Raw genomic sequence first — 21,748 nt, 5'->3', positions numbered from 1 at the left:
AATCTTACAACTCTATGAACGCTTCTTTATTATTATGTTTTGCATCTATCCGTCAAAGGAATTTTTTGATACTTATCATTTCCGCAATTAAAAAAAAACAACATTACATAACACTTTATATTGTTACTATAATCACAAGCTGATCTTTGCATATAAAGCATCTTTTATTACATAGTTTAACTACCGATCTATACCTCAAGAAATATAAAGATATGAATATGTGCATTTTTATAATAGTTTTTAATATTTTGCTTGAATGTAGATAGAACGGGTAGGCAATTTTTATTCTAAAATATGCTGTAGGTATTCGACTTAATTTGTCCAATTTAAAATATAAGATGAAGACAAAATATAAATTGGTACCGTTGTACACTTTTTGATTGTCAATTGTTGAATTTGTAAGATGATGTAACGTTGATAATAATATTAGGTAGGAAGATAGATAATAATAAACATAGATATAAAGAAAGTAGAATTTTACTGGGGTCAATAATGGGGTCTTGGACTGTACCTAGTAATAAAAAAAAAATCAATTTTGTGGGGCAAGGGCAATTCAAAGTTTATGGGGCTATAATTCATTACAAAAGACAATTAATTTATTTTTTTTAGATTTTTCGTACAGTACAGATTTTTCGTACTATATTAAAAATTTTGAAAAATCAATTTTTTATATTTTCTTTCTAGCCTCATAAACTACCACTGTACCAAACATCACATCATTTTATTACTACAGTCCAGTACACTATTATGTTGATTCGTAGAAATTCATGAACTAGAGATTTTACATTGTTGTTTTTAACCCCCGACCCAAAAAGAGGGGTGTTATAAGTTTGACGTGTGTATCTGTGTATCTCTCTGTGGCATCGTAGCTTCTAAACTGATGAACCGATTTTAATTTAGTTCTTTTAATTTGAAAGATGGCTTGATCGAAAGTGTTCTTAGCTATAATCCAAGAAAATCGGTTCAGCCGTTTGAAAGTTATCAGCTCTTTTCTAGTTACTGTAACCTTCACTTGTCGGGGGTGTTATAAATTTTTAATTTATACTTGTGCAATATGCAAATAGGTACCTACAAGTTATATCTAAGTAGATACTATTAATCTATACTGCACAAACAATAAAAAGATGACCCCACTGACCGAGTAACTATATTTACAAGAAGGCGTTATTTATAAGAAATTATCGCAAGTTACAAGCAATTAAAGTTTTATTACACAATAAATTATAGCACTAAGTAAATGTTTATTAACTACTTAATTGCGCTCTACTATAAAATCTGAGAGGCTTTTTTATTTATAAATTAAATAAAATTATTAGAGAGTTAGTAGAGAGTTAGAGAAAAAATGTAATATAAAGTTGTTAAAATGGTTAAGTTATGTACATAATATACTTAACTACAATAATAATATGTAAATATGGAAAAGTTATTACGCAAACAATTCGTATATACAGTAAAATTCATTGATAAAATATACAGTAAAATTAACTATGATCAATAAAATTACTTCCACTTGCATCTTAAGCGGTATTAATGCGCATTTTACTGCATTAGAAATCATCACTTTCTACGAAAACCGATCTGCTCATTTTACATGACTATTGACCGAGTAACTTAGATAAAGTTCTAGTAATACTTAGGGTTACTTTTGACCTTCACTTACTAATTAATGCTTGACATAAATTATTATTATTATTAGCTATATACTCATACGCATTGCCCGTATCAATAAAAATGCTATTAAATACTTCTCCTTCGTTTGATTAGTGGTTTTTATTGTGCCAGCACAGCACAGTTTACTTTGCCAATGTCGCGTATATATGTACATTGTACACTGTAACTACATTTATTACTTATTTAAAAACATTACAAGGGTGCGACGGATTTTTTACATGCACTAAGTATAAAAGATTAAAATCGATCAAATCATAGACATATTCCTCCTACATCAATTAATCAATATCTCTTATAACTATCACTTGAAAGTCTCACTTTTAATTATTATTAAACTTATCTTATAGTTATTTTATCAGTAATTTCCAATTAATAATTTTATAATATTTTACAATAAGACTCTGTATTTTCTTTAAAATTTTACTATTTGCATAAACAAATTTTACTTTTCACTCGCAGTACTCTTATTATTCCATAGACGGAACGAAACGCAAATAACGCGTGTATATTTTCCTTTGACGGTCATATGTTTTTCAGTAATTTCCAATTAATACTTACTCTTATGCATTTCATCCATCGGATAATCCGTCTTCATTTTGTTTACACTGCGTGCAATCCGCTATCACAATACCCGCACCGCACCGTTGCGATATCACCGCAAGTTATTTAATTTTAATTGAAAAATTCCTCGGTTGTCTCTCAGAGGAAATTATCGAGTATCGTCGTGTGAACCGTGTAACGCACTACCTTTCTGTTACGCTTCGTACACCTGAGTGTTGTCTGCGCCAGCCGGGGATGACAGCGGACCACTCGGTGCACTTTACTTTTTATTCCGAATGCTGTTCTTGTTTTGATATTCATCCGGCGTCGATGTCTCCGAAAATCTGCGGAATTCACGAGCGATACCTGCCACTATACGGAAATACTAAATCGCCTAGTAACACATACACAATTTTATTAACCTACTACAAATTAATGATTTTTAATGACGGATTTGTATTTGACCGCAATTACCATCACATTACTGATAATGGAATAAGTTTTATATAGATCGGTTAAGACGGCGGCTTCCGATTTGGAGGGTCCAGGGTTCGATGCCGGCCACGCACCTCTGAACTTTTGGAATCATGTGCGCTTCAAGCGATTAATTAGTAAGTATCACTTGTTTTAACGGTGAAGGAAAACATCGTGAAGAAACCTGCATGCTTCACATACTTTGAGAACATATTATTATGGTGAACTCCACGAACTCTTAGGCTCACCATAATGTTCTCAAAGTATGTGAAGTCTGCCAATCAGCACTTGGCCAGCGTGGTAGACCATGGTCAGTTCCTTCTCATTCTGATAGGAGACCTGTGCTCAGTAGTGAGCTGGCGATGTGTTGTTGATGATGATGAAACTTTATAAGGTAATTTAGAAGTTGGTACAGAATATGTAACTGAATTAGATAAAGGTTTATCGTGCCTTGTACAACCTTGACCCTCTAAAGATGAGGAGAAAAAGACGTTACATTTCAGAGAATTCTCTATTTAAAGTTTAAAATGCAAGCTTAAGAAAATGAATAGTAAAGAATCATACATAACCTAAGTAAGAGCAACAACCCTGCTTAGAGCTGAATATAGAATAGATACAGGGATAAAACTTTCCTATCAAAAGTGTTCGCTTTATGAAACAGGTTTCTACTACTGGTTTATGGGTGAAGTGGTCTATCCAAGTATAGCGCACCTAAGGCTAATTTTAGCACATCTATCTGTTTTTATACGAAATAGTGTGAAAAAATATTGTTGTTAAAATTGACGTAAATGGGCACCGTTCTGGAAGCTTCGAGATGCCTTCTCGTCCAAAATTCCTCAGCAATTGAAGACCAAAGTTGAAAAATGAATTGTAATTTCTATGTTAACCTGCATTTGACCAAATAAATAAATGTTTGATTGATCGATTGAAGTTTTCGAACAATGCTTGTTGGCAGTGATGACATATGAATCCGAGACAGGGTTGCTTATGAGGTCCGTCCTCATAAGACTAGTCACTCAGCGAGCTTTGGGGAGAGCTATACTTGAAGTTTCTCTAGATGATCAATCAGAAATGTGGAGATTAGGAGAACCAGAATAACCGACATAGCTCAACGGGTTGCCAAGCCGAAGTGGTAGTGGGCGAATTCATAGTTCGAAAAATCGATAGGCCTTGGGGTCCTCAGGTGCTAGAATGGCGACCTCGCACCGGAAATCGCAGCGTTGGCAGACCCCCATAGGTGGGCAGACGAGATCAAACGAGTCGCAGGGAGCCGCTGGATTCAGTCGGCTCAAGATCGTTGCGTGTGGAAGTCCTTGCAAGAGACATATTCAGCTGTGGACGTAGGTATATCGGTTGACGATGATGGTTATGAAATTGGCGTTGAAATAGCTAAAAATAGAAATACATATAGTCTACTGCCTTCAGCTATTGGCCTAGCGGCCACACGTAACATGACATAAGGTAAAGCATTTGCCAGAAGAGGCATTCTGGACTTGGAGACTCTACAGACGACAATACAAAAATCTTGGAAGTAGTTGAGTTTGGGATGAAAAGGCCAATAACGATGATGATAATGAGTGGGAATAGGCCATAGGTATGGATAGAGCTAGAAGTACTTATACAACTAATAGAGTAGTATAGTAGGTCTATATTTGTTAATTATAAAGTAGGGCAAAACCGAACTCTTTCTTGGTGAGATATAAATAGTAATTATTCGAATTTTGTGCCAATTTTTTTCTTGTAAAACAAAAAATTGGCGCATAAGTAATTTGTAGACCATTATTTGTAGACGTTCATTTATTTTGAATAGATGTATTTAATTTTTAGAGGAACTATCTATCTATGAATGAGTAATTCCGAGAAATATGCGTAACTATAAACACTGATGTAGAGAAAGGAAGTGGCATAGGTATAATGTGATGAATGAAAATAAACCTACTGCCTACTAAGAATTGTGGAAACGTTCCGCTATTGAACTCAATATACCTAACCTAACCTAGACTTCATATGAAGCCTTAATCACGATTTATAGGAACTTTGTATTGTTGGAAAAACCAAAATAATTCAGGTACGATCTATATTAATGGAATAAACTTGATAAACCTATTATTATTTGATAAAATGCTAAAGTACCTATAACTTAAACAGTCACTCTTTATATTCATATTAGCTTTTTCTTGCGACTTCATCCACGTGATATAAAAAAAAATCACTAATACATTGTCCTTAAGTGCTATAATAAGCTATATAATTTTAAATTATCAATTATAATCTATAGCACTCAGGGACAATATAGGTAGGTATGTATCAATGAAAGAATTTTCGGAATCGGATCATGCATTAGTTCCAGAGATCATTAGTTCCCGGAACGTTTCTACAAAATTCCATTGAGTATGATTGATTAGTATTCCAATGAGAGACGAACTACGTCTGTATGGAGCAAGTGACAGAGAGACCCCTCTTAATAAGTAAATAATATATTACGTTATTTTTATATGAATGATTATTAATATATGAATTTAGTATTAAAAACAATAAAAGACATGATTCATACAAATGATAGATATGGAAAAGTGAAGAGACACAGATATAAAATTTGTTATTAGTTGACCCGGAAATCAAACGAAAATAATTTGCACTGTAGCGTCAATAATGACGTCAAACTGCTCGATCAGTTACCATTAATTTAAAAATAACAAGAAATTAAATAACGCAGATCTAGGCAAAGTAGGACCTCGGTAAAACCTGTGCAAATCGTATGACTAACCCCATTGGCATACGGTCAAACCGTTACTGTAGCATGCAGTGCCAAATGATTTCTCTGGGCCTTAAATCTCAATGAAACTCTTGAAGTTGAAAATGAGACTTTTGCGGAGGGAATAATAAATTAGAAAATTATGTAAATATTCAAACAAACGCATCTTCTAAACGTTTCTCGTAAGTTATAATTGAAGATAAAAAGTTATTCTTTGCAAGCTTTAACCCGGTAAGTAACTTTTGAAAAGTTACAGGTATAGGTTCGTATTAGGTATATTTTTTTAAGCAATGCGCAGGACTTCAATTACTTTTATACATGGCATAATATTGTGTATCAAATCTTTGAAAAGAGCAACCGCCGAGTTTCTTGCTGGTTCTTCTCGGTAGGAAAGGCATTCCGAACCAGTATAGTAGATGCTCTTGACGATTCAAAAGTGCTTGTAAAAGTTTAATTGAATAAAAATATTTTGAATTGAATTGAATTGAAAGATTTCATAGTAGATTCTACAGATAGGTCTACAAAAATAATATTTTAATTAAGTATAATAGGTGCTGACTGATCATTTCAGCAGCGTCGTGATTCGTGGCCACTGCTGGCATACTAGGTAATCTTGAAGATCTTCTCATTCTGAGAAGAGACCCGTGCTCGATAGTGAGCCGGCGCGCCGATCATGACATGACGATCATCATGATGATAAAAAACTAATGACCTTACATAAATACCAACAAAGCACACATAATAATTTAGTTACCAGTTTAATTGAAATCAACAAGAAACACCTAATAATATCATTAGAGATTTTGTTTATGTACCTACCTACTTAGTTTGAAAAAAACACTAAAAAAGTGAACTCAAAGAGCAATAAGCAATTGCTTCCGCAGAATAATATTAATCTAAATATAAAACATGTTTAATGAGCGTATCTTATCCTATCTGTTTGGTTTGTGACATTGTCCCATTTTTTACGATTGCTAAATATTAGCGCGATTCATATCGCAATCATGCCTATTATTTGTTATTTGATTTGATAATAAACATTTATTGATACAAATAAAAAATTAATACCGTTTAACAAACATCAATCACGAACTGAAAGAAAATGTTTCTAAATTTTGTAACAGCAAAAGATTCGGATGCCAATTAAATGCTCTCTGTGTTGCACTTTGAAGGGCATTAATTAATTTATTTTGATCAATGATATTGTATGATGTAAGTTTTACTATCTTTAAGTTTACCACTTTTAATTTTTTTTTTTTTTTTAATATTACAATAACAATGAATGGTGCCAAGAATACTGGCTGCATTTCCACGCTGGACAGCCAGGCTGATCCGTTGCGCAAAAAATGAGCCAGCCCTTCTGTCACCCGATGAGGCTAATAAACGCGGTGAAATGTCTCGAAATATTTTTTTTGCACTAAGACTCCATGATCCCAGGGTCTCCACGGCATTTGAATTTGAAGGTAAAATATAAGCATGTTAGTAGCTTTCTTAACTTTTTATTTGTTTGAGAAAAACCATTTTCCGTTCAAAATATCGCACATCGAAAACAAAATTGGCACTAAACAAAAAGTAGCACATTCTCAGTTAGGTACAAGCTCATCAATTTTTGCGAGATAAACACATCTGCTGTAAAGATCCGGTAACTTCTATACTTTTCAATTCTTTATTGAAAAAATCGAGATTTTGTATAGGGTCGGTTTTGTTTTCAATGTGCGATATGCGATATTGTGATGCAATAAACCAGAGGGCAAGTACGTGTAAATAAAACACTACGCTGGACAGACAAAATTGACCGCGATGTCAAAGCAATCGGAGTAATATGCACAGGACATAGACGCACAATATAAGAGCACAATTTAGCAGGCTCGTGGACCTAAAGGGCTATAGCGCCAATGAAGTAGGAACGTCCACAAATTAAAACCTATTACGAAGTTGCTTAAAAGGTAAAAGAAATAACGGACACATGTTAATATACAACTAAATGACTAACAAACGCAAGCATATAAATTTATTAAGGCGTGAAGGTTCGTGCATATTTACGAACGCGCCGTAAACTGACTGAATAATTTATTCTGCTCTTATCGGTTGTAAAAATACAGTAGTTGTAACACAAGATAAGCCTCCAGGCATTGTTTCAACCTCGTGTGTGGAGACTGTGTTTGTCTGACACACTTTATCGTTAACTGTTTGCCAAATGTTTGGTTAGAGACGAATATACACATAATATCGGGCGTAATATATACCTTTTTTATTTCACAATGTAAAGGGCCACCAAGAGCTCTCAAAGTTTTTACTATTAGGCCTAGTATAATATGTTGAGAGCTATATTCTGATACGATCGCAATCACTTCTGATTAGCCGACAATCTCTCACTTGAATTAAGCCAATCATAACAGTTATATAGTAGCAAAGCAATTGAGTACAACTTTTCTGTTGATTTTCAGCGTGATGTGAAAAAAGGGACAAACCCGGCAAAACTTACATGCATTTACACTATAACTCCTAAGCTATCATCATCATCATCTCAACCCTTCTCCGGGCCACTATTGAGCTCGAGTCTCCTCTGCGAATGAGAATGGCTTAGGCCAAAGTTCACCACACCAACCAAGTGTGAATTGATTTCACACACTATGAAACACATTTAAGATTTATAAAACGCTTAATCATGCATGTTTCCTTACTATAAATAAATATTTAAAACATAAATATAGGAATTTTGATATAAGCATAGTAAATTCGTTTAAATGTAGTTTTTATTTTGAGGTCTTGGCCTGATTATGTAAAGCTCTGGCATAAAGCTACGGTGCTACATACTCACATTTAATTATGACATTTAAAAATCTTGATTATTACATCGATTAATTATTTATTTTTTCCAATAGTAATGATTTTTGAAACAAGTAGTCAGTTTGTCCGCAACGAAACAACGTATGGGCGTGATTTTTCGCATCGATCTACGTAGTTAAAGACCCTGGAGAGTAACATAGGCTACTTTTTATCCCGAAAAATCGAAGTTTCCACGAAATTTTAAAAATAATTCATGCTGGTGAAGTAGCGGGCATCAGCTATTGCCAACTCTTGTAAATTAACTACGTAGTCATGAAAATGAAAAAATGTAAGACGCAAACAAGTGCGTTGCTCGAATAATGAAAACAGGTTTTTAAATTGTTGTAAGCGCCGACCGTACCGAGTAATCAGCCTCAATTTCTTTCTTGTAATACAAGTTTATTAGCCTCATCATTTGCATTGAATACCCTACATACATACGTCATTTTGAATCAAAATGACGTATGTAGGTATCTACCTTCTAGAAAGTATTTTAAACAAGTATTGTTGATAGAGTAACAGGGAATAGCTTCTTCACTTCATTCACCAAACAAGCCAGTCCGTAAACGTTTTTATCACTATTCTAATTTCATGTCCCTTAGGGTAAACATAAGAAAATCAATTGGCATTTTCGTTTTTCCTTCTTAAGTTAATATTATGGTTTTGTACCCATCTATTTGTGGTATAAAAACATCCGGTACTCGAGTAGATATAGGTATAAGTATGGAACATTTTTACATGTCTGTCAAATTGTTCAACAATTTGTAACATAGGCAGTGACGGATTAACCCTTAAACAAATTAAGCAATTGCCTAGGGCATCACGTCTGAGGGGGCACCAGAAGAAGCACAAAAAAAATCCATCCTTAGGGCATCACGTCTCACTCTCACGTCACCAAAAACCACACCAAAAAAAGTTTCTGGGACTAATTTGAAGATTCGCTCGTTTTAAGTTGACATAGAGTCCAATCCAGAGTCATAACCCCACTCCCGCTTGCCCACTCGCTGCCCGCTTGTGCATTCAACAATTCGAACCTAACTACTCTACTTCTAAAGTACATTACATCTCATCATCTTATTTTACAAAAAAACTAATATTTTTAGGCGGTAAAGGTTTAAAGACCGATTCTAGTTGACATACGGATAGTAGTCCAGTAATTCTGTAATATGAGATGGAAAGTTTTCAGAATGTTATGCAAATTGGTGGTTTTATAGATTTCGATGTGCTCTTTCCGAATTTTTATTTTGCCACCTCGTACCTTTGCCGCTCGCGCCGCCATCTTGGAAAAATGGCGCCCAAAAACAGTTTTTTCACGATAACTTCTTTCCCACTCATTTTACGATAAAAATGGCTATGTAACAATTAAACTAGAGACAATTTCCTACAATTTGTGTAGTCACCTTTTTTTGTAGACTCAAAAGTTTCAGCGTACGAGTGCCACAAAGCCCACTCCAACACTCGTTTTGGCTAAATAACTCATTTCCACCCCACCATGTGGTAGAGTGAGTGGCGTGATTTTTTTTTATGGTATCTCCAGGAACCGGTAGTCACCTTCAATTTAAGCCATCACTTCATTCAGAGAATACTAACACTCTTCAGAATTCTGCTCGAGATAAGAGTAAATATACTGCATCGCAGTTTCGATCTCACGTACATATGAGCCTTTTTTTTTTTGGGTTTTAAACCCAAAAGATGCCCATGGGACCTTATTACTAAGCCTCCGCTGTTATCCGTTTGCTTGTCCGTCTGTCCGTCTGTCTGTCAGCGTGCTGTATCTCATGAACCGTAATAGGTAAAAAGTTGAAATTTTCACATAATGTGTATTTTTATTGCCGTTATAATAACAAATAATAAAAATTTCAAAATGGCCGCCATGAAAAAAAAATAAAAAAGAGCATTATTTCTTGTATTATGGTACGGAACCCTTCCTATGTGAATTGGACTCGCACTTGACCGATTTTTCGGTGTCTCGAGCATGTTTATAATGTGGTCGCAGTCAATACACAATATCGCAATTCGTGCATGAAAAATTTTACCTCGCACTACAATCTAAAAAAATAAAAAAATGGGTCAAGTGCAAGCCCAACTCGCACACGAAGGGTTCCGTACCATGAAACAAGAAATAACATTACTTTTTTGTTTTTTTTTTCATGTCAGCCATTTTGAAATTTTTATTATTTGTTGTTATAACGGCAATAGAAATACACATTTTGTGAAAAATTCAACTCTCTATCTATTACGGTTCACGAGATACAGCCCGCTGACAGACAAACGGACGGACGGCCGGACAAACGGATGACAGCGGAGACTTAGTAATAAGGTCCCATTGGCATCCTTTGGGTTCGAAACCCAAAAAAAAGGTCCATATTCACATGAGATCGAAACTGCGATGCAGTATATTTACTCTTATCTCGAGCAGAATTCTGAAGAGTGTTAGTATTCTCTGAATGAAGTGATGGCTTAAATTGAAGGTGACTACCGTCTCCTGGAGATACCATAAAAAAAATTACGCCACTCACTCTACCACATGGTGGTGTGGAAATGAGTTATTTAGCCAAAACGAGTGTTGGAGTGGGCTTTGTGGCGCTCGTACGCTGAAACTATTGAGTCTACAAAAAAAGGTGACTACACAAATTGTAGGAAATTGTCTTTAGTTTAATTGTTACATAGCCATCTTTATCGTAAAATGAGTGGGAAAGAAGTTATCGTGAAAAAACTGTTTTTGGGCGCCATTTTTCCAAGATGGCGGCGCGAGCGGCAAAGGTACGAGGTGGTAAAATAAAAATTCGGAAAGAGCACATCGAAATCTATAAAATCACCAATTTGCATAACATTCTGAAAACTTTCCAGATAAGCCCCTTTTTGACGACCAAATTACTGGGCTATAGGGGGGCCCACAGGCATGGATTGCTTAGGGCACCAAGTAGTCTTAATCCGTCACTGAACATAGGTACCTAACTAAGAAAATACCTAATTTAGAACTTAGCTAGTTGAGAGCCAGAGACGGAAATCAAACCCTGGCATTCTTACTCGAATACGGCGTTTGGCACTGACACCACTGTGCCAGGAAGGCCTCAAGCGAGTCCTAATGATTCGCATTAAATTATTCACGAATCATTTATTTATAACTGACCATAACTAAATGAATGCATTATAAATAGGTACCACAAAATATCTACTAATGAGGGAAGACTTAAATATTTAAGGCCTTCACACCACATTCCGTTAATCATCAGGATATTATGGAGTCTTACTTAAGTTATTATGTTTAATTCACTTTTAATTGACCAAGTTTTTTCAGTCCATTCATAAGTAATTTAGCCATTGTTTATTTTTCTCACATTATACCTAATTGAATCAAATCGGTATGGGATTTGTATCTGACTTCCTTACAGTACACAGTTTCATGAATTTTCATTAGGGATTTCCCCATTTACATAGCAAACTTGTTTTAAAGAACACCTATATTGTGATCAACCCATCACCGGCTAACTACTGAGCACAAGTCTCCTATCAAAATTACAAGAGTTTAGGCCTAACGCTGGCCAAGTGTGGATTGGCAGACTTCACACATCTTTGAAAACATTGTGGAGAACTCGCATTGTTTCAAGCAATTCTATTTTTCATAGTCGTATAAAGAAACGATGGCAGATGGGTTTTGAAATGGAGATCGCAAAACGCAGTGTAAGACGACCTACACTCTGATATATCTTAAGGATCATCGGTATAAAACCCACCCGCTTTCCTCTTTAAGTATATTCATGAAGGGGAAAGCGGGTGGATGAAGAAGGCAGAGAACCGTGTCACTGTTTGATGACATGCCCTCGAAAAAGCTTAGGTATGTCCAGCAGTGGATGAATTGAACTGAATGCAAAAAAGGTGGAATCGATAGAGCATACGTAGGTAAGTACTTAATGCTGCCGAAAAATCAGTTGCGTTCCACCAATCCCCGAACCCTGGAAAAAAATTCAGGCGTTCTGACCATAAAGTCATCACGGCGTTTTTAAAGTTTTCCGTCATAAAGAACCGGAAGTATTTAGACGGTCACAAACGGTCATTTAATAGTAAAAAATATCCCACTACAAGTTTTTTATTCGCTTTTTTTTCCTTTTACTGAAAACTATTAAGGTTCAATTTTAAATGGAATCAATTCATTATTTTTTTTAATCAGACGACCATTTGTGGATGTCTAGACACTTCCTATAAAATCTCTAATCACGGGTCATTTACAAAAAATAGTCTTTGTTATCTAAATGCCCGTCCATAAAACGTTAACTACTTACCGAAAACAAGTAGGAACTGTTATCTACAAGCTGTAAAAGGTTGTGATAAGAGCAATTTGCTACCATAATCATTAGTCTGATGGATCGAAGTATGTCAAGTTTATGAGAACGCTGCGGGATGGAATAAATTATTTTAGGCGGCTAACCTTTGTGGTTAATATAATTAACTAGGTTCATGACACACAAAGCGACTTTGTAGATTTTGACTCCCGCTTTATGAGTCGGTCCACAAAAACAGTCCTATGAAAATCGGAGTAGGTAAATCAATCTATACTAATAGTATCATCATCTTAATCATCAACCCTTAGCCGGCTCACTACTTAGCACGGGTCTCCTGACTCCTCTCAGAAGGAGAAGAGTAAGAGCAACTTCATTCAGTAGGTCCGGGGTTTTATCTCGGGCACGCACGTCTAAATTATTGGAGTTGAAATTAAAATATCACTTACTTTAACGGTGAAGGAAAATTAAAGTTACGCGCTTTAATCGATCCATAGTGTATTGTGTTTACTGATGGAAATAATATGAAGTGCTTTCAAGTTCAGTGAATGACAATAATTTCTAGATTCAGTACCAAGAAGTATAGCGGTTAATTATTTTCCATAGTATGAACTTACATCATTTATCTTAGAATCAAGTTAGATATTGTATTACAAATGCACTCAAGTTAATAACAAAGTAATACCTACTTCTTACGCAGATTGTAGACAAAATTGTCTTAGGAAATAAAAATACACAATCATGCACAATCATGCACAATCATCTTAAAAATAGCTTGCTCGTGTTTTTCACACAAAAATATACAAAAGCAGACAATATTGATAAATTGGTGATAGAAGGGCTAGCTCATTTTTTGCGCAAAGGATCAGCCTGGCTGTCCAGCGTGGACATGCGACCAGTACTCTTGGCACTGAAAATATGGTCCACGCGGGCATATGATTACATTACATGATGGTACAGTAAGTAATTAGATAAGGCTAGAGATAAGTTTTATTGTAACTTTTCAATAAAGATAAAAAAGCAGGCGTATGATTGGTTGGTATTTCGCACATGCATAAATTTATCTAAAGCACATAGAGAAACTGGAAGCGACAAGCTTTATTTACTTTGGCGTACGAGGTATTACATAATGTCCGTTACATCCCCGCTAGCTGAGGTTAGTCTAACCTGAATGAATTAATTAATGATTTATTCAATACTAGCCGATGCCCGCGACTTCGCCCGCGTGGATTTAGGTTTTTTGAAATCCCGTGGGAACTCTTTGATTTTCCGGGATTAAAAGTAGCCTATGTGCTAATCCAGGATATTATCTATCTCCATTCTAAATTTCAGCCAAATCCGTCCAGTAGTTTTTGCGTGAAGGAGTAACAAACATACACACACACACACACACACACACACACACACACACACACACACACACACATACAAACTTTCACCTTTATAATATTAGTGTGATACCTTAACGATGCGGTGGTGCGAAGAAAGTGCAGGAGTACACTTTTCAACGGTATCAAAATACATAAAACGAGTTACATTTGTTATTATCAAAAAGATTCGACTGTTCTCCATTTCGTATATTTGCAATGTCCTTTAGATTATCGTGCTGCATGTCTGAGGGCACCCTGACATTGCACCTTGGCAATGCCAAGTTCAGAAGATGATGGAGCAAATTGCTACCTTATCCATTTATTTAGATGCGTCAATTTATTGTTTACGTGCTAAAGTATATCGGGCGCTTACCCATGTCTCAGTTAATGCGTTATAAATTATTTAAATTGCATATATTTACCTACCATTGTCTGCCCATATCTAGCAAACAAATAGATGGCAATAAATAATTCTCACGTAATTTGTGTAAATACGTTCGGTATAAATTAAATAGGTAGTTCGTTTTTTTTTTCTCTGTCTCTCGGGTCTGTGTCTCTGAAATCGGGTTCTGAAGTACTTACTTGGAAAACAAAAATAAATCTTTTTCAGAAAAAACTTCTTAACTAAAGTACCTCAAGAAAGTTACATATTATCTTCCTAATTTCATTCATGGAAGTATAGTAATAGTGCAATTTAAAGAACACAAGAACAAAGTGTTTTCCAATTAAATAAATTAAAATAATTCAATGGACCGATTCTTAGGTACCTTTATATTACCTTTATATTACCTTTATATTACCTTTATATTATTGGGTTATTATAATATTATAAACTTATTAGCTTCACTCATAGGCTAGACTGTACATCATCATAGTAGAGTAGGTAGGCACTGCTGTTGGCATTATACGATAAAAAAATTACATTCCAAAGGTATTCTGCTAGGTACACTAGGTGAGTGGTTTTATATTTTGTTTGGTGGGAAGAGACGTTAAATCGAACCGATGCTAATCGCGTCACCCTACTCTCTAACGTACCGTTTTGGCCGAAACTTGCTCACAGATTATAGATAGACTGACTTTGACCGCAAATAAGCAAATGATACATTTATAAATAGTTACTTTGTCATCGTTTGTCTTAAGAAAATTTATAAAGTAAACAATTATGTAGACCGTTTCAGCTGAAAAATGCGAAGCGTAAAGGAGTTAAGCAAATAAACCATGGAAATTATCACCGGCCGTGACAATGCCGTCGCGACACTGTGCTAAACTGCTAATTTGATACATCGCCGATCATTACGTACCTACCAGCGATGTAAATGTTCCACACTAGATGCGGCTCTTCATTGTAACAACATGTTCCAACGAACATCGGCTAAGGGAACTAAAAATCGGTGTCAGCACTCCTGTCATCGTAATACGCTACCCTGTGTTTTTCTACGAACATAAACTAGAAACGCGGTGGTGCAACGAGAAGCGAGTGTGTAGTTGGGATAGTTTTTTACTGGGCTATGAGCGAGTGTGCTAGTGCGATGAGCTAATAATAATCGCCGTTATACCTACATTAATTTATCCCTGCGCAAATTGCGCCAAGAGAGCATCGCTGACCGAATTTTCCTTTGATAGCTCTTATCGTTGCGGCAAACTAGTGGAAAGAGAGTTTCCACCGACAGTGGAACAGTCGGCGAACAACTATTAATATATTTATTTCTTTGACTGACACGGAATCTTACATCGATAGTAGCTACGTTTCTTGAACTAGAAAATAGACAATAGTCGATAGCTTATCGCTTTCTCGTCAGGCGGTGGGACAACTTCCTAACCCAGAGGGGGGACAGTAGAGACCGACGCGGTAGGTTGAAGAACCTAGATTGATTGATTGCCGAAAACAGATTTTAAGAACCGGTAGGTATATTATTTGATTGCTATAACAAGTTTAATCAGCAAAATTGTCGTAAAAAAAGAGAACAAACTGCTTAGGTAGTAGAGTTGAGTGATACAATCTAGAACATTCGTATGAATTATAATGATGTTATCCTGTTTTTGTCTTTGTTCTATTATAATAAAACGTATAAGATGGAGTTTACGATAGTCGAGTCATGCGAATATTTCTAGAATTGAATTCATAAACACGGTGTGCAGTAAAAAGTTGGGTTTTTATCTAGGTATAAACACAAAAAAGTAATTTATTCCAGAGATTTTAATTATCAACGAGAACTTTTTATAGCTTGGACACACAACACAAGGCTACAAAATATAGGTACCTAAATGATATGTTAATTATCTATACAACTATACTAATTTTATATACAAGAAATATTTGTTTGTTTGTAATCCATAAACTTTGAAAGAACCTAGACCTACCTACTGAACCGAACTTATTAATTCTTTCACTTACCTCACGTTTCTTTGGAGAAAGCTCCAACGTTATCCTGAAGAAAATAGTATATAAGCTATATAAATATAGACGAAGTCGCGGGCAAAAGTTAGATTATAAGACAATACTGTGACAGACTAACTGACTGAAAGAATAACGCACAACCTAGGTATATACAAAACATAATGTAAATAAACAAGCCGGTGACAACCTATGCTCTCAAAGGTATGCGAACTCTGCCTATCCGCAATTCTTCACAAATCCATCTCATTCTTAGAGGAGGTGCTCAGTAGTTGGCCGGTGATGGGTTGAAATGATAAATGAACATGGAAGCACAGCGCACAGCGGCGGTCAACGTGTCACGCACGCACTGTAAAGTGTGTAAAGTGCGTATTTTTAATCCTCTATAGTTAAGAATAGTTTTATTCTTTTTCAACCATTCGGTAATACTTCTTTACTTACCTACATCAAAGAATATCGCAATAGATCTTTTACTGCCCGTATGCGAAAAATTAAGACGTAACCTAAACCTTCAAGGCGGGCGGTGCCTGTGCGTGTCATATGTACAACACACAACCTTGAATCGTGTCATATTCGTCCAAGTCATGAGATGAAGTGATTGGTTTTTTTCCTTAGATTTCACACTCGAGATTCAAAAAATATGTTTTCTGTGATTTACTATACCCAATTATTTTGTTTTTAAAATACTAGTAGGTACTTACTTCTTATCTTATCACCTTCCATGGTCATAGGGCAACCGCTGTGTGGTTTATTCATGTACAGTCGGGAAACTCTAAAGAACGTGGGCCCGATTTACAGATGCCCGTTCGGACCTCCAACGAGCTTAGTCCGCCGCTGTGTACATACCTCATGTACGATTTTTATCAAAACTTTATGTTTTACTAGCTTATGCCCGCAGTTTCCACACGGACGTGGACTCCACAACAAACCTCTATTTTAACACCATTAAAATCCTTTTTTAGTGAATGTCTACGTCGTAATACCTAGAAGTATATACATATCAAATATCAGCCATCCGTCCAATAGTTTAAGCTGTGCGTTGATAGATCAGTCAGTCAGTCGGTCAGTCATCTTTTTCTTTTATGCGTTTAGATTTAGATTATATAAACGCTTACGCCCATAAATTGCGCTCGTTATTAAAGTATTCATATGATTGCCGGAGCATCACATTAGCGACAAAGATACAATATGCGTAGAGAATCATACTCACGTCACGTTCGCCTCGCATGTCCTACCCGTTTCCTTTACAATCGTATGTTATTTTTACTTAAATTGTGTGAAACTAGCCTTTGAACACGACTCCGTCCAGTTGCCCAAGCACAATCAGTGCCACAACGATTTTTCCATCGAAAAAGCTTTTGAAGAGCTAAAACGACCAGAAAGTCGCGCGAGACATGTTGTAACATTGTGGTTGAGAAAGATATTCCGGAAAACCTGCATCAATCATTATTCTAATCGTAATTGTTGTGGCTGGCCGAATATATGGTGCTCATGTTGCAATTATGAATTATAGCCAATAGTGAGCAAGTGTCGGCCAATCAGAGGTGATTGCGATCATCACACTGTAGCTGTCCTTTTACCATAATGGAATCCCAGATGCACCTCTATTATCAGCCAATCAGAAGTGATTTTGACCTTCACATTCGGGTTGTCAGGTTTTTGGTGCCACAGTCTTGCGTTTTCCAGATGATAGAGAAAATGAAATGAAATGAAAATTTATCTATCAGAGCCGCTGACAAATACTAATAATGCACAAAAAAGTATTTACACTGCTACACGGAATCGTAACAGAGAGTGATCGCGTCCAAAACTCGTCATTAAAAACCAGACTAAGGTCAGGTTTGGAAAGATCGTTTGACCTATCAGCAAAATAAACCCGGAAGCTCTTGTATGCCAGATGATTTACACTATTGCGTTACTAGAGAAATTGTTAATTCCATCCATTAAGTTAAATACTAACCCAGAAACAAGAAGTACCTATTAATTTTTTATTACCTCGGGTATAACCATATTGCATCAAAACTGTATACGAAAACAAGACGTTATTATGTTAACTAGCAATTTTTTATATAACACTGGCAATTTAGAAACAATACAGGCATCTTATTAAATTACCGAAGACGCGAGCGCATTTACATATGATTGCTATTGTTGGTTGTGTACAAACAAACAATGGAACATCTTCTACGACAGCACAAAACAATGACATTGCGGTTGGTAATGAATGGTTTTCAAACGAATAACAGAGAAAAACACCAACATATTGTATTTTTCCTACTTCATAAAAAATATTCATCATGATCAACCCATCGCCGCGGGCCAACTTCTGAGCACAGGCCTCCTCTCAGAGTGAGAATGGTTTAGGCCATAGTCTACCAGTGTGGATTGGCCGACTTCAAACACCTTTGAGAACTTTGTGGAGAACTCTCAGGCATGAAAGTTTCCTCACGATGTGTTCCGTTAAAGCAAGAGTGATCCTAGATACAATTGCGTAAAACGCACATATCTTCGAAAATTTAGGGGTCCGTGCCCGGGATCAAACCCCTGACAATCTGAACAGGAAGCCGAAGAGTTGTGATAGCCTAGTAGTTAGTCATAATATCGGAAAACTAGTAGTCCACCTAAAATTGCAATGTTAGAATACCAATCTCGATAAATTGTTCACGAAGGCATTCGCTTAAATATATTGATAATAAATATAATATAGTAGTTAAATTGATCGGATGGCTCTTTTATAAATAAAATTGGCCTGGATATCAGCTATAAAGGAAATTTACATCCAAATATCAAGTTTCTATACACCCAAATTCGCACCGATAAGCCCATGAGTCATGATTATTATTATAGGACCCCGAAGACCGGACGAGTTCGAAGCCAGCATACGACACAAATTGTATTCATAACTAATAAAATTTTTGAATGGTTTGAATAGAATGAAAAAAAAAATGTCCTTGACATGTCATTTGAAAAGAACATATTATTACGTATATTTATCAAGGGGGCAGTGGCGCATTCTACTAATATACCGAACGGGTTTATGCGCCCCTATGATTTGTTCGAAACAAATTCAAAAATTTGAGTGGCGGTTAAACTAATTTAAACACGAGACTTCATAGAATTGTTGTGATTAAATTAGCTTAATCTTCACTTAAACTGAATTTGTTACGAGAAAAATTTTTAACCGATATCAACGTTGGTATATCGTCGTGTGGATGTGTGGATACATCTTTTATTATGAAACTTACAAAATGTCGGCTATTTAAAAGCTTTTGATGAGTCATTGCCCTAATTGTAGCAGTAGATAATACCAGAATATCTATCTACCTTGTTGACAATAATGTGTTTTACGTATTTCTATTCGAGTCACGTTTAATATTACGTTGAAAATAAAACAACAAGGCCTCTACCCGATTCCCGGTACTCATTTTAGACTGTAGTACTCAGGGCAATTTGATATAAAGATTGGTATAAAATGTAGTTCTGCGAAACGTTAGTGTCATAGTACCTATGTCACTAAGGTTTCGCATGTCGTCAAATCATACGATTCAAAGCGTCTTCGTCAAAGCGCACTTCTCGGAAACTTTAGAAACCCGATTGCAGATTACAGCCAAAGCCGCAGCTGAGCCAAAAGAATGCATTTCTACGAAACATTTGATACGCCATGACTGACTGGTGCTCGTTTTTGGGGAAATGGAAATAGTACCTTGAATCTTCGTTCGCGTTTGTATACGGTGCTCATTCACGTTTTCAGTACTGGGAAAATGCCTTGCATTCATACGCACGCTTCTATTGCTATGATCTGTGATCAGCTTAAGATAACTTTTCTTACTGATTCTTTTTTAGAAAACTACATGTTGTTTTATAACATAAAATTCTACAGAATTTCAAGAAAATCTACAGATTTTCAAGAAAACTACATGTTGTTTTATAACATAAAATTCTTATATATCCGTATTTTTTGCTTATTGCTGAGAACCCCTGCCACGAATCACCTTTTCTAGTACAAGTTCTTACATTTGGCATCTACTCGTATCTTCAGCACGGTTAAAAAAACGTTTTTTTTTTTAAAGAACTAAACTTTCTGCTTAAAACAGGATTAAAAACATGTTTATTTGTGTTTTTTGCTGGTTTTTAAAATATTTAACTTGTTTTAAACATTAGTTTCAAATGATTGCAATCCTATCCTGACTCTCATCATTTTGAAGAGCAATATGGACAGATGTACCGAGAGTGGTGCTAACCAATCCAACCGATTGGCGCAAAGGGCTAACGGGCTACGTTCTCTTGACCTCTTCTTTTAACCTTGCCCGTGACTTCCAATTTTTCTAGGTTTCCAGGGCTACGGCATTTTATGGTTTCTTTATCTACAAACATTTTAATACGTTATTTCAAAACACTTTAAGGTTTAGTTTGAAATAAATTTGTTAACGTATTATTAAATTAGTTTCTTGTGATTTAATGATACAAAACTTGGCACGAAATGTAAGCGGTTCCTGTTAGACACATAATATTGTTTTTGTGAGTCAGAGGGAAAGACAAATAGAATTTATGGTAAAGCTTCATCATTACTATTTAGAAGAAAAAAGCTCATCATCAACATCCTCATCAGCCTGTGAAAATCCATGCTGAGCATAGACCTTCCGTAGTGAGCGCCAATTTCCCTGTTTTTTTTCAGCTTTTTCTCATACCGGCCCCTCTTTATATCGATTTTATATCAATTTATCATACTGGAGGGTGTCCTATGCTTAGCTTACTAGTACGCCGCGCCGTCACCACTCCAATATTTCAGCTCCAACAGTAAGTGCCTCTAAGGATAAAGCTAACTAAGGCTAGATACTCATTAGCTAACATTACTACAACTGGCTGAGCAATTGGTACATCTCAAGAGCCGAGCATCTGACTTTTAGCAGCTAAAGCTTTCATTAAAACACTCAGGAGCAACAGAACAACATTTATTTTAAGAAAATAGTCGTTCAGCATTTCATAGCTGCCGTTTGTTGTGGCCAATTTAAGCCTCTGATAGTTAGGTTATATTTATGCTTCAGATAACAGTAGCCAATGTTATACCTACTCATTTACTACTCAGTGTAGTAAATGTACGCCTAGCCTTAAGGAGATTGCACACGGCTAATATGATTCGTAAGCAAAACATATTTAGTATGGAAATGTGTACGACTAACTATAGCGATACTGCTAAATCGTAATTATTTTAGTCAAGATTTTATGAATGGTATTGCGCAAAGTAAACATTTTAAAGAGGTTTTTGTTTGCTTTTGAAGATTCGAATAAGGCATAGGCAAACTGTTTTGCAATGCTCTAAGTATTTCTGTATCTACTTACTTAGCCAAATAAACAACATAAAAATATTGACGATCTCTTTGGCACAATTTGTGTGGGGTGTCTGACGTGTGTGGATTTAATGGGCGATCGCAAA

The 21,748-nt window shown here is 35.8% G+C and overlaps 1 protein-coding gene across 3 annotated transcripts in view; it reads right to left on the bottom strand.

Moving 5' to 3' along the window:
- LOC123881315 (aquaporin AQPAe.a) overlaps nucleotides 1–21,748 on the bottom strand; it is a 101,937-nt gene that overhangs the window by 58,806 nt on the left and 21,383 nt on the right. Inside the window, exon 1 of one of the 3 annotated variants that reach the window (XM_045930030.1) lies at nucleotides 2,230–2,461. The exons of the other annotated variants lie outside the window; for them this stretch is intronic. Within the exon in view, the coding sequence (XP_045785986.1) occupies nucleotides 2,230–2,266 (37 nt within the window). The 5' untranslated portion in view covers nucleotides 2,267–2,461. Of the gene's footprint in view, nucleotides 1–2,229; nucleotides 2,462–21,748 lie in introns of those variants that run through there. 3 annotated transcript variants of the gene reach the window in all.

This window comes from Maniola jurtina, chromosome 4 (genome assembly GCF_905333055.1).
Source record: "Maniola jurtina chromosome 4, ilManJurt1.1, whole genome shotgun sequence".
Taxonomy (NCBI): Eukaryota; Metazoa; Arthropoda; class Insecta; order Lepidoptera; family Nymphalidae; genus Maniola; species Maniola jurtina.
The sequence above is the reverse complement of the archived record's forward strand: the minus strand, read 5'-3'. Positions and strand labels throughout refer to the sequence as shown.